We start from the raw sequence: 14,706 nt of genomic DNA on the forward strand, positions 1-14,706 counted from the left end.
GACAAGGTTGATCTAGATGTTTATAGTCATGACCTAACTGTATAGTTTTAGTATGTTATACATGGTACCATGTATCCAAGGTAGATCCTGTCAAGAACATAAATTGTGAAAAGAAAATTCTTGGGATGCTGCTGGATTGTCCTGTGTTACTCCTCTGCCTATGAATACTGAAAATCAAGAATTGAAAGAGTGCTGAATACTGAGTCAAGAGGCACGCGTTCCTAGACTCCACTTAAACACAAGCATGTCTGTATGAGCGTAGTCCTGTCATTTCACTTTGGGGTCTCTGCTTGTAAAATGAAAATGTTAGACTTGATCTTCCAGGTTCCCTTCAGCTCTTAGATTCTGTGCTTCCCAAGGGCTGGAGTATTGCATCAGGGCCCAGCCTGGGGTTTGTGCTGTTTTCAAGGCCCTAAGGAACTGCATCATCCTTTATTCCAAGGAGTTAGGATACATTATGCCACAGAGCCCGATAATTCAGTGAGCTATCAGTGTTGTGAGTTGCATCTACATTGGGGACTGAGCCTAGGTTGTTTGTAGTAACCTAGGAGGACCTTAGAATGATGCCAGGAGATGTAATTTCTGTGATCAACTAGTTGACTACTCAAAAAGCTTGTCAGGACTCATCCAACTACAGTGTCATTCTGTCTTTGGTGTTAAAGAATTTATATATATCTCCTTTTAAAGGATCCCCTTTGAATTTAAGAATTGCCATTATCTTTGTAAGAATCAAAGCACATACAAAGAAAATATATTCTTGCTAAATATAATTTTTTAAATGTTAGTGAGGAATGTCTTTATATCTTAATTTTAAGGCTTTTAAAAATTAGTTTGCATTTGCTGATTCTTTGCTGTCACCCTAGTACTAGTTATATTACTTTTTTATTCAGTGCTGTGAATTGTTCATATTACCTATAGTCATCCTTTGACATTGGTAACCTCTGTTTTCTGGGTGAATTAAGAATTAGTATAACCAGAAGAAAAGCTAATCTGAATGATTGTTCTTTCATCATCTCGTTCATACACAGTATTTAACCATCTGGTTTGACCACAACTTTCACACTAGACGAGTCTTTATAATGATAGAAATCATGACATACTTTTGATGATAGACTCCTCTGGTCTTTCCCAGGTTTTGGCTGGTATTGCCATTGCTTTGGATTGAGGTAGTTGATGCAGCAGTGGGCTCCGGGGAATGGCCACCAAGAACTATAGGGGAATTGCAGATAAACTGTCTCCATGGGTAGCCCTCCAGGGAACCTGATAGTTGTCTAATGTTAATTACCTTATAACACAGTCTAATTACTAAGAGTATTGTCTTGAGTCCATTCAGGCTGCTATAACAAAACGCCATAAAGGTGGTGGTATATAAACAAAAATCCATTTCTCTTAGTTCTGGAGGCCAGGAAGCCCAAGATCAAGGCAACAGCAGATATGGTGCCTGATGAGGCCCGCTTCCTGGAAGGTGGCCTTCGTGAAAGTGGTTCATAGAAAATGTCTTCTCACTGTGTCTTCACATGGTAGAAGGGGCAAATTTGCTCTCTAAGGTCTCTTTTATAAAGTCACTAATCTTATTCACGAGGCCTCTGCCTTCATGATCTAATGACCTCCCAAAGGCTCCCTCTTCCTCCCACCATCAGCTTGAGGGTTAGATTTCAACATATGAATTTTGGGAGGATGTAAACATTCAGTCCATTGCAGGTATAAATGTTTTCAACAAACGTTTGTTGAGTATCTGTCCTTTTTCTAAGCTTTCATGTTCCTACTAGAACATTGGATGTGGATATCCAATAGGAATATATTTAAGTCAGTATCATTATGTTTTTCTCAAAACATCTTCTACCTTCTTTATCTTCCCTTCCTCTTTTAGTCTTACCATAGTTAATAGTGATATTAACTATTAACATCATAGTTAACCAGTCTCTTGAACTTGAACTTGAAAATTTTGAATGATCTATACCCACAACCGACAAAATTACTCACATACTTAAAAATCCCTGCCCTTTGTTTTGTTTTATTGCTGTTGTTTATAATTTACTTATTTTTACCTGATACTATGTTCTGGAATTTTTTCTACGTAGTTCATGTAGATCTGTCTTCTTTTTAATGTTTCATAGTATGGGTACATAAAATGCACATATTACAGTTTATTTAACCATTCTTCTGTGGGTGGACATTTACATTATTTTTTCCCTTTTGTTATTAGAGAGAATACTGAAATGAATATCCTTGAACGTGTTTATTTGTATACTTTATTGCTTTAAAAAAGTTCCTATCAGTTTATATATCAGTTTTTCTAAGTCCTTTTTAAATATGGACTGGATTAGCCCATTCTTGCATTGTTGTTAAGAAGTACCTGAGTTTGGGTAATTTATAAAGAAAAGAGATTTAACTGGCTGACGTTTCTGCATATTTGTACAAACATGGCTTCAACATCTGCTTCTGGTGAGACCTCAGGAAGCTTACAATCATGGTGGAAGGCAAAACTTGAGCAGGCACGTCACATGGCAAGAGTGAGAGCAAGAAAGAGTGAGGGGGGAGGTCCTAGACTTTTAAACACCCAGATCTCACATGAACTAACTGAGCAAGAACTCATTTATCACCAAGGGGATGGTACTAAACCATTCATGAAAGATGCGCCCCCATGATCCAGTCACCTCCCACCAGACCTCATCTCTAATACTGGGAATCACATTTCAACATGAGATTTGGTGGATAGGTATCCAAACCATATCATGAACCTAGCATACTTCTCCCAGCTTCAGGTCTCTGATTTAATCGTTCACTCATTTACTTGGTCACTGTTAGTTGGGCACTGTCAGCCACTGTCCATGTTTGTATTCAGTATAAATTGTGTGCCAGGCACTCTGCCACATGTTGGGGATTTAGCACTGAATGAGACAGAAATGGTCCCTGCTATCATGTAGCTTACACTTTGCCACATAGAACTTTTGCCATATGCAGACTCTTTTTATGCATTTGCAGCTACTATCCTCTCTTTCTGGTGTGATTTTTTTCCTTTTAACTTTTCTACCTAGAGAATTTTCTTTCACCCTCTTAACTGGCTTAAATTTTACCCTCTGTCATTATCTTTATCCCTTCAGAGTTAGATAGTCCTTCCTCAGTGCTTCATCTTGGCACTCATATGTTTTTTGTGACTATTCCCCTGAGAAGTTTTAGTGATTTGTTTATATGTGTACGTGCCTGTGTGTGTATATGGACACACATCTACCTCTTGCATTAGATTGTAAATTCAGTATAGACTTGGAACTATGATACGTACCTGAACACTTCCCCAGCTTACTGCCTTCAACCCTGGAGATGCTTAATCAATGTTGATTCAGTGAATGAATAGTAAACTATAAAACGACCTTAGTTTGTACAGGGCATTGTAGGGGGTTGTACATATTAATAGAACTGGTCTGTCTTCAAGGACCTAACCATATAGTCAGGGAGATAAGAAACAGATGAGTAGACTGCAAGGCAGGTTGTGTTAAGCTCTGTATAGGACTTACCACAAATGAGTACTGGAGGATAATTTAAAGGGAGAGAGGAATTCTCGTGAATGAGATACTCTGGTAAGTTTACAGAGGACATGTTTTTTCTTGCTTGTACCAGGTGTTGTGAGGAATACACATGATGATAAGATATGGTTGCTAAGAGTCAAGTAAGGCCTTAGAGCAGGCATTGGTAAATTGTGGCCTACAAGCCAAATCTGGCTTTTGCCTTCTTTTATATGGTCCTTGTGCTACGAATGATTTTTACATTTTAAAAATTGTTAAAGAATATTTTGTGAATGTGAAAATTGTATGAAATTCAAATTTTGGTGCCCATAATTACATTGTGTTGGAACACAGCCATGTTCCTTTGTTTACACACTAACTGTGACTATATTTGCCCTCCAGCAGCAGAGATGAGTAGTTGTAAAGGAGGACCTTTGCTTCGCAACACTTAAAATATAAAATAATTTAGTATCAGGCTCATTACAGAACCAGTTTGCTGACCACTAGGGTAGAGAATAGGAAAGATTCAAATAGAGAAGAGAAATGACATTCATATTGAGGGTATTAGTTTGAGTTAAGAGAGTGGAACAGTGATTCTGGCAGTCATATAGAAACTTTAGGACTGAAGGGACGATCTGGCTTAACCCTCTTACTGTATAAAATAGGCACAAGATCAAAAATAGTCTCAAAGTCCACTAGCTGCTAAGTGGCAGTGGAGTGCTGCCGGAGTGACTGGTACAGAAGCCTTGAGGGCTGCAGATGATAATAAGATTATTGCTGACCTTGCCCTTGAAAAATGAGAGTTGAAGTACAAACTAAGAACAGACTTCTTTTCTCTCTCTAAATGTAATATTTCTATTTTTCTCTTGTATTTCTAGAAGGCCTTTGAGCCCTACTTAGAGATTTTGGAAGTATACTCCACAAAAGCCAAGAATTATGTAAATGGGCATTGCACCAAGTATGAGCCCTGGCAGCTAATTGCATGGAGTGTCGTGTGGACCCTGCTGATAGTCTGGGGATATGAGTTTGTCTTCCAGCCAGAGAGTAAGTATGCTGTCTCCTCTGTAAAGGTATAGTGGTGTGTCACTAGCCTCAAACTAATTGCTGACAGATAGGACTAATTTATTGCCTTTGGTTGTTTTTTTTTTTTTTTTTTTTTTTTTTTTTTTTTTTGAGACAGAGTCTCAATCTGTCACTAGGCTGGAGTACACTGGCCTAATCTTGGCTCACTGCAACCTTTGCCTCCCAGGTTCAAGTGTTCCTTCTGCCTCAGCCTCCCAAGTAGCTGGGACTACAGGCAGGTGCCACCACGCCCAGCTAATTTTTGTATTTTTAGTAGAGACGGGGTTTCACTATGTTGGCCAGGATCGTCTCGATCACTTGAGCTCGTGATCCACCTGCCTCGGCCTCCCAAAGTGCTGGGATTACAGGCATGAGCCACCATGCCCGGCCCTGGTTTGGTTCTTATTTTTTAAATCTGTTTAAATGTGAAGCGGTACTTTGTCTTCTGATTGGTCACGTTACAACAGGACTCTTGTGTAACTAATACTCTTTACATTGATTTTTTTTTGGATTTGTAGTTTATGTAAAAACACCTTAGAATTAATCATTGTAAGGATCCACAGATATCTCCATATGGCTTAAACCTTTGGTACCAGTTTCTTTCCTAGAACATAGTTATGTCACCTGGAGTTCCCAGAGCAGGAATTTATTGCCTTTCATTTTGTGCTATCCTTTTCAGTAAAGATTAGGTGAAATTGGAACAGCACTTATATGGTGACCACTTGAGTGCTTGTTATGTGCCAGGGACTGCATCAGGCTGTGGGGATATCTGCACAAGTGGCACCGGATCTCTCTCCTCTTGGAGTTGAACTTCTGGTGTCAGGGGATCGTATACTTTGAGCGTCCTAGAAGTGACTCAGTGCTAGATCAACATGGGGAAGAAGAGGCCACTTCTCAGGGTGCAGAAGATGAGCAGTCTCAGTGATCTGCTTCTGAATCTTCCACCTTTGCTTAGGATTAAGCCCCTCTCCTGCCCACCCACCTTTTTCCCACCTAGAAACCTGGTTGCGTGTTACCTTTCTTAAGAGTTATTTTCCTCTGCAGTCTGCGCTTGGTAAGTGTTGTTAGTACGTAAATACAAGTAGTAGATTTGGTGCTGGATGTTCTGTAACACTCCCCTGCACCTTTTCCCCACTCTTAGTAGGGTATCGGAGTTAACTTCCTTGAGATAAGTAAACAGTAACATTGAAGATAATCATTAGCTGTTTCTCATTTGCTTGAAATTTCCCCACCACTTTGCTTCCCTGATAACACCTGTTTAAAAGGGCTCTTTTACTATGTTTTTTCTGCTTTTCTTCTCTTGTTCAAGGAAAGTCAATTTAGAAGCCAGATTCCATTTTTATCTCTTTACCCTGCAAATAGCTTCTTAGCTGTTTATGGCGCAGTAAACATTGCAAATCATGACAACCAAGAAGCAAGTTCCAACTGCTTAGAGTTTTTAAATTAAAGTAGAAGTGAGACGTGACTCTCCTGTGTAAATCTGTAGCTCACCCCGGCTTTAAAAAACCTTGTCCTCAGTTGCTGCTCCTAGTCCTTGCAAGATTTTCTGATAAGCTCTGAGAAATTAGACTGGCCAGCCCTTCCACTGCATCTGCTCAATGGTTTGGATATGGATGTAGCTCGTGTCCTTCTGCTCATGCTTATTCCTTTCCTGGGAGGTATTCAATTCAGTGAGTAAGCGGCCCATTTTATAGGACTCTGAGGGTGGCAAGAAATGTACTTTCTTTTTATTTTTTAACTTTTCATTAAAAAAAAATCAGTCTCTGCTTATGCATCTTTCTATTATAATAAAATATATATAACATAAAATTTACCACTTTAACCATTTTTAAGTGTAGAGTTAGTTGTGTGGCAGAAAGTACATTCACATTATTGTACAGGCATCACTACTACCAGAACTTTTTCATCGCCCCACTGGAACTCCATTTTAATAAACATCAAATAATAACTGCCCATTACTCTCTCCCCCATCCCCTGGCAATCACCATTTATTTATGGTACCACCTTGTTTTACAAATGTACGACCATTCAAAGGTGGTACATTTATGAAACAAGGCTAAGCTTAGAGATCTGAGATTTATATGTTACTTGCTATGATTAGTATTAACTTTAGGTATTTACTTCTTTTAAAATTTTAAAAAATTAATTGGCAAATAAACATTGTTTGTATTTATCATGTACAACATATTGTTTTGAAATATGTATACATTGTGAAATGGCTAAATTGAGCTAATTAACATGCATTACCTCCCATTTTTTCATTTTTTTTGTGGTTAGGTATTTACTTCTGTTTTCAGTTCTGCAGCTCACTGTGCCATACATTTTGCTTAGCTAATAGTAGAGACACAGCCATCTTAGGTTCTGATACTTACTTGCTTTTAGTGGTCAAAAAGGAATATGCTGGCCTCTGAGAGGCCAATTTTCCATGAGAATATTGTTAGTCATAGTATACTGATGAGATATGCCATTTAAATCCTTGTGGGCTGAACTCCAAGCCATTTGAGGTTTTTTTTTGAGACAGAGTCTTGCTCTGTCACCCATGCTGGAGTGTGGTGGCACGATCTCGGCTCACTGTAACTTCTGCCTCCTGGGTTCAAACAATTCTCCCTGCCTCAGCCTCTTGAGTAGCTGGGATTATAGGCGCCCACTACTACGCCTGCCTACTTTTTGTATTTTTAGTAGAGATGTATTTTCGCCCTGTTGGCCAGGCTGGTTTTGAACTCTTGATCTCAGGTGATCCGCCTGCCTCGGCCTCCCAAAGTGCTGAGATTACAGGCATGAGCCACCATGCCCAGCTGAGTTGTTTTGTTTCTAAAGATATATTATAAAACAAAAGCAGTACATGTTCACTCTGGAAAAGTTGGACAATATGGATAAATAATAAGAACAAGATTAAAATCTTACTACTGAAGGATACCACTATTTGTATTTCTCTGTGTCTATATCTGAATCCAGTTTGAACCATACAAAATGTAATTTTGTAAAATCGTCAAATGTTGACAATTTTGTACAGTTTAGCACATACACACACAGCACACTTTCATTTGGTAACTTCCAACTTGAATTTTAGATACAGATAAGAATGTCTTCCCTCCAGAGATCAGCGATAATTTTGATAGAATATTCACTTTTTTAGCACTCGCTCACTTGCCATATGTTGCTGAACAATCGAGTTATTTTTAGTTACACTGCACTAGAGGAGTCTGAAGTCTGGACTAGTGATGAATTTTGCTGATCTTCCAACACCGAATCCCTCCTGAGGGAAGAGAGTAGTTCTGGAACAAAGGATGGAGCCTGGGGTAGAGGAGAAGTGGGCAGCAGCATGAGCTGGGCAGGGGTTTAGCAGCCTCTTCCTTCAGTCTGCTCTGTGATTATCAGCTCACAGTTTATTACTTTTACTTTAACATTGATTTTAACTGTGGGTTGTCCATGGTTTACCAACAGAAATCAGCTTTATGTCATGGAGGAAATGATAAACTCTCAGTTTCTTGTTGTGCCACCTTGGGCGACACCCTTAAGCTCTCTCAGCCTATTTCCTTGCAATAAAATGGACATCATAATAGCTGCTTTACCTTGTCATGGGTAATATGAGGACTGAATGGCATCTTTTGCATAAGTGGAATTTGTAAACTGTTAAGAACCATGCATTGTCCTTACACTGGCATTTTCTATTTTGTTATCTTAAACTTTTTGAATTCTTTTTTTAAATTAACAAATAAAAATTGTATGTTTATGGTGTACAACATGATGTTTTCAAATATGTGTAAGTTGTGGAATGGCTCAATCAAACTAACACGATTACCTCACGTACTTTTTTTTGAGATGGAGTTTTGCTCTGGTCATGCAGGCTGGAGTGCAATGGCGCGATTTCGGCTCACTGCAGCCTCCACCTCCTGGGTTCAAGTGATTCACCTGCTTCAGCCTCCTGAGTAGCTGGGATTACAGGCGCATGCCACCACCCCCAGCTAATTCTTGTATTTTTAGTAGAGACAGGGTTTCACCATGCTAGTCAGGCTGGTCTTGAATTCCTGACCTTGTGATCCACCCGCCTTGACCTCCCAAAGTGCTGGGATTACAGGTGTAAACCTCCACACCCGGCCTCATGTACCTTTTTTAATGGTGAGAACACTTAAAATCTACTTTCTTAGCAATCTTTACGTACGCAACACATTTTTATTTACTGTGTCACCATGATCTCTTGAACTTATTGCTTCCATCTAACTGGAATTTTCTGTCCTTTTGACCATCTCCCAATCTTCCTTCTTCCCCTTACTCTCAATCCCACTAAAAAATTCTAATTACTTTTCTTTCTGTACCTCTGGGGACTTTTGAGATAATCCTTTTAGGTCATGACCATGGGATCTTTTTATTTTTAGTTTCTTCATCTCTGACGCTGTATTCTGTTCTTTTTATCTTGTACCGTTTTTTTCTCACAACTTCCACAAAATTAGTTTATTTTTTTATCCTTCACCTAGTCACATTACTATAGTTCGGGACAGCTGGCCCAGTTTGCTGATTTTTGGACTTCTTTTTACCTCATTAATTACTTCATCAAATAAGGAAGCAGCTCTGAATCTGTACAGCTTTAACAGTTAGAAATAGTTGAATAACAAGAAGCTAAAATATCCAATATTACATTGCAGTCATTTGATGGACTATTATAACATTAGAAAATATGTTTAGAAAGAATTGTTAATAATGTAGAAAGTGCTATCCATGAGGAGGATACAGTTATTTTACATTATACAGGATCTCAGGTATGTATTACAGTGTGTAGAGCATAGGGCTAGAAGGAAATACTCCAAAATTTAAACAAAAAGTAACCACAAACAAGCGGTTTCAGTCCCTTTGTCTTCTTATTCAGTCTGTGTCTTAGTTACCTGGTTTTGTCCCAGGTGTTTACAGAATGTGTACTCTAGGAAGAGTTAGAAAGACGGATGCAACTGAAGCAAAAACAGCTAGCAGAGATATAAGGCATGATGTGGTAGATACAGAAAGGGGGTACAGATGCATCCCGTGGTTGTTGAGTGAAGAGGGAGCTCCTTCTGGCCAGGAAAGTGGGAATTCCTAGATCTCCTAGGAATGCAGTAGAAGTTCATATTCAGTTCACACCTTGTATAAAAAAGCCAGGCTTAGATTCTTATAGACTCAAACAGAAAATTCCTGTGGTACATTTGAAGCAGTGTAGAGTCCTGGGAATCCTGGACTGAAAATAACAAGACTTCAGTTAAAACTTTGCTCTGTCACTGATTTTATCTGTGGCCTTGAGCAAGTTTTGATGCTTTGATCTTCCATTGCCTTTTATGTCACTTGTGGATTGTATATAATGCCTTCTGTGCCAGCCTCAGAATGCTGTTGTTATAGTCAGTTGAGATACATTGATTGTGAATGCATCAGAAGGTCTATTAGTCTATTTAGATGCCATGTATTTATGATTATTGTAATTGACAGGATTAGCATTCCCTATTTGTTCTGTGTACTGCCTGACAGAGTGGACTCTGGCATCTATGATTTTTCAAACTTTTTTTTCTTTTTGTTGAGACGAGGTCTGACTGTGTTGCCCAGGCTGGTCTCATACTCTTGTGCTCAAGCAGTCCTCCCACCTCGGCCTCCCACAGTGCTGGGATTAGAGGTGTGAACCACGGTGGCTGGCTAGCATCCACAATTTTGGGGGCATTTGTAGGTCCAGAAAATGTTAGAATCTGTGTTGGATGAGAGGCTGGACATAGATCCAAGCAAAACAAGCTAAAAACAGGGACTGGCCTTTAGTCTTGGGGGAAGGAAGAGAAATGTTGAACATCTAGAAACCTTAGGAAGGTCAAGAATTCTGGAATACATATGTCATTTGACCTAGTAGTTCTGCTTCTGGGAGTTTATCCTGTAGGTGTGCAGTGTGGTGTGTGTTACAAGGTTATTTATTTCAGCCTGATTTTTAATAGCAAATATTAGAAGCAACCTATATATCCATAATTAAGGGGCAGGTTAAATAAATTTTGGCACATCCATATAATGGAATACTCTGCAGCTATAAAAATGAATGAGGATGCACTGATCTTTACGATAATACTCCTAAGTGGAAAAACAAGGTCTACCACAGTGCTAGAGTGTGCTTTTTGTGCAAAAAAAGGGAGACAAATAATATTATAGCTTTACTGTTGCACATGTATGCATAAAGAAACTCTGGGAGGTAGCATGAGGGTCGGGGGGATAGGTTTGAGAGAGGGAAGCTTCACTGCTTTACTGTGTGTGTATGCGTTTGTATTTTTAAAATTTCGAACCATGTAAATATAGTACTTATTCACAAATATAAATTTAAAAGTTTTTTTTATTTTTTAAAGGAAAGAAACTTTTTGCAATTGGAAGGCAAGTGAGGTTGTAGAAGACATGTTGAATGGTTGCTATATACAGGTCATATCCGTGGAAATTTATTTGAATAAGAGAACCATTTGTTTCTTTTAGGTTTATGGTCAAGGTTTAAAAAGAAATGTTTTAAGCTTACCAGGAAGATGCCCATTATTGGTCGTAAGGTAAGTAGAATCTGTATGTCATTTTTTTCCCCCTCCTGATAATCATGCCTCTTTCTTTCTATTTACTAAACCTAGTATTCTCAAAGTAGAGGGGTGATTTTGTCCCTTACCTCCAGGGGACACTTGGCAGCGTTTGGAGACGTTTTTGGTGGTCACAGCTTGGATGGAGTGGTGCTCTCGGCATGTAATGGATGGTGACCAGAAATGCTGCTAAACACTAAATATCCTACAACGTACAGGACAGCCCCCCGCCCCCCAAACAGAATTATCTGGCTGGAAATGTCAAAATGGCCAAGGTTGAGAACCCTGACTTAACCCTTTCTCCAATGTAACTGGCCAAAAGAGAGGTGAGAAGCCTGTTAAGGAAGTAAGAATTTGAAATGAGAAAAGCTGACTGTATCATTAGTTGCTTTGGAACAATATGCGGCTGGCTGACTTTAGATATTTATCTGGGAGTTGGGTGCTTACACGGTTTAGGTCAGGGGTTGGCAAATGTTTTCTGTAAAGGGTTAGATATGAAACATTTTGGGCTGTATAGGCCATATCATTTCTGTTGCAACTCCTCACCTCTGCCCTTGCAGACGGACAGCAGCAAGAGGTTCAGGAGTGAGCCTGGCTGTATTCCAGTGAAACTTTCTTTATGAATTCAGGTAGGCCTTAGTTGGTTCCTGGCTGTAGTTTGCTGATCCCAAGTTGCACAGCGCTGTCTCTTGCTCTTTGCAATTATCTGTATTGTAGTACGTCCCCTTTGTTATGTCCCCTTTGCCCTCACCCATGCTGAGGATAAGGTAGGCACCTCTGTGCCTCCCACAGGTTATCACAGATGAAGATAAACAGGGCAGGCCGCTTGACAAGCTCTAAGGAAGGCATATGAGTCCTTGGACTCTTCATCTCCTCTAGTGCCCTCCCCTAACCCCGCTTTGGTCTTTCCCAACTTTACCTGCCTTCCAAGTTTTCTTTTACTTTTGGCTTTCAGTTCCCTTTCATGGCTATACCAGGGTTCGTTTGCCAACCCCTGACCTAAAGTTTGCCAGTTATCTTTAACCTTTGGCTGAAATCCATTCAGACAGAGATATGTATCTTCAGGTTCATTTCCTGTAGGGGAGTGGAAGCAATAACAGGTGGTGAAGGGGAATGTGAGCACATAGGCTTCTGTTTGCTCTCCAAATTATATTAATCCCTAAAAGTAAATATAGTCCTTACGGAATATTAGGGATGGGGACAGGGAAGGTATTGTAGAAGATGGACTGTAGCACAAAGAACATTAGGATTTCCCCTTATCTCCTGATTTTTTTTTTTTCCTTCTCGCTTCTTCAGTTTCCAGACTTTGAGACAAATAAATGCCAGGGTTCTAGAACCCACTCTTAAACTTATCAAGTCACGGAATTGGAAGATCCTTAGCTTGCTAAGGACTATCTAATCACTCTCCATTTTTCAGAAGCAGATTCTGAGGTTTAGAGACAAAAAGTTACATGTGTATATGTGTGTGTGTGTGCGTGTGTGTGTGTGTGTGCGCATGTGTGTATACCTCTGTCATTTATTCACTTCACACATGCTTACTGAGCCACCTGCTCAGTGTCAAGTACTTTTCTGGATGCTGGGGATATGGTAGTGAAGAAGACCAAATCCTTACTCTCATGGAACTTACATTTTAGGTTAAGACAGAAAGTAAAGAAGTAAACAAATATGTGGAATTTTATTTTGAAATAAATGCTTTGAAGAAACTATATTAGTTAACATAATATAGGCTTTGAGGCAAGAATTGGGGGTAAGGAAGTCCTTGTTGTGCTTTCTAATATACCTCTCTGTCACTTTTTGTGTTTCATTTTATGGCAATAGCATACTCTATGCATGGAAAGCTCAGCTTTCATAGCCTGTTCTGTTGCATGAGTCACCATTTATGTGAATTAATTTTTTAATTTACAACTTAAAAAATATCTTCATGTCCATAGCATGCCCAGGTATTGCTCAGGAGTGTAACCTCTGCTCCCTGCCAATGTGGGCCTGTTAGACCATTGCAGACAGACATGCTTGAAAGGAGTGGCTTTCCCTGTGGTTTCATTGAGGGCCATATCTAAGAAGATCCTCTTGTATTCTAATTATCCATGGCTAGAGATGAGAAAATCTTAGTGTGGAGCGAGTTCTTAAGTTCTATAACAAATATGTTGCTGAAACAGTAGCACTGTGACATGAACAAATGGTGACATGTAGCTTCTCTCCCCAACCCTACTGCCCGAGAGTCTTTTGCTATAAGTAGTAGCCCCTGCCCTTCTGCCTCTTTACTATTTTTTTCCCTCAGCACTTTTTGTCACCTGACTTATTTTCTGTCTCTTCTGCTGAAAATAAATGTCATGAGGACAGGAGATTTTTTTTTTTCCCTGTGTGCTCCATTGCCTAAGTTTGTTTTGTTCACTATGTATCCCTAGCCTGCATATTTGTTGAGTAAGTGAATAAAAGAAAACAGCTCAGAAGCTGTGGCTTTGAGGATGGAAAAGAAGAGAACCGTAGTTGATAAATTGCCTGGCAGAAAGGACCTTAGTTCCTCTTAACATTTTGGGGTCAGACAGTGCAAGCTGTCGACAGCAGCTTAAGGAGATACATTGGAGTGTTCCTGGCAATTCTTAGAATGCCCTGTGCTTGTGTTGTATGGGGCCTCCAAATTCCTAGTGTGCTGTGTGCATGTCTGTTGAAGGAGCTCATCACTTGCACAAGGACCAGAATCCCTTTTACTGTGGCATGGCCAGTTTTCTGGCTAGTGTTTCTAGTTCTACCTTTGATTCTTTTTTTTTTTTTTTTTTTTTTTTTGAGACGGAGTCTCGCTCTGTCGCCCAGGCTGGAGTGCAGTGGCCAGATCTCAGCTCACTGCAAGCTCCACCTCCCGGGTTCCCGCCATTCTCCTGCCTCAGCCTCCCGAGTAGCTGGGACCACAGGCACCGCCACCTCGCCCGGCTAATTTTTTGTGTTTTTAGTAGAGACGGGGTTTCGCCGTGTTAGCCAGGATGGTCTCGATCTCCTGACCTTGTGATGCGCCCGTCTCGGCCTCCCAAAGTGCTGGGATTACAGGCTTGAGCCACCGCGCCCGGCCACCTTTGATTCTTTTACACACACACTGTAGCTGCTGCCAAGACAGGATCAAAGTCCAAATATTGCCCTCAAGGATGTGCTGACTTTAGCAATGCCAACCAAGTGAAGCAGCAGTGATGTCAATGTGGCAGAGAAAAGGGTTATGGGGAAATTGGGTGCATCTTTTTTTTTTTTTTTTTTAAAAGACAAAGTCGTGCTCTGTTGCCCAGGCTGGGTGGAGTACAGTGGTGCGATCTTGGCTCACTGCTGCCTCCACCTCCTGGGTTCAAGTGGTTCTCATGCCTCAGCCTCCCAAGTAGCTGAGATTATTGATGCCTGCTACCACACCTGGCTAATTTTTGTATTTTTAGTAGAGACGGGGTTTCACCATGTTAGTATCAAACTCCTGACCTCTAGTGATCCGCCCACCTCGGCTTCCTGAACAGCTGTGATAATAGGTGTGAGCCACCGTGCCCGGCTGAGTGCATCTTGACCTTTAGAGAGAAACATCGCTTTTCAAATTTTTAAGAGGCTGTTGTACATGCCAGAAA

At 40.2% G+C, this 14,706-nt stretch overlaps 1 protein-coding gene across 5 annotated transcripts in view; it reads left to right on the top strand.

Annotated features, from left to right (window-relative positions):
* The window catches only part of SGPL1 (sphingosine-1-phosphate lyase 1), a 62,446-nt gene that overhangs the window by 22,240 nt on the left and 25,500 nt on the right, over nt 1-14,706 (top strand). For all 5 annotated transcript variants that reach the window (XM_003903817.4, XM_009214743.4, XM_009214742.4 and 2 more), the window contains 2 exons: nt 4,382-4,547; nt 11,025-11,092. In XM_003903817.4, coding sequence (XP_003903866.1) covers nt 4,382-4,547; nt 11,025-11,092 — 234 coding nt within the window. The remainder of the gene's footprint in view (nt 1-4,381; nt 4,548-11,024; nt 11,093-14,706) is intronic.

Source organism: Papio anubis, chromosome 11 (assembly GCF_008728515.1).
Source record: "Papio anubis isolate 15944 chromosome 11, Panubis1.0, whole genome shotgun sequence".
Lineage (NCBI taxonomy): Eukaryota > Metazoa > Chordata > Mammalia > Primates > Cercopithecidae > Papio > Papio anubis.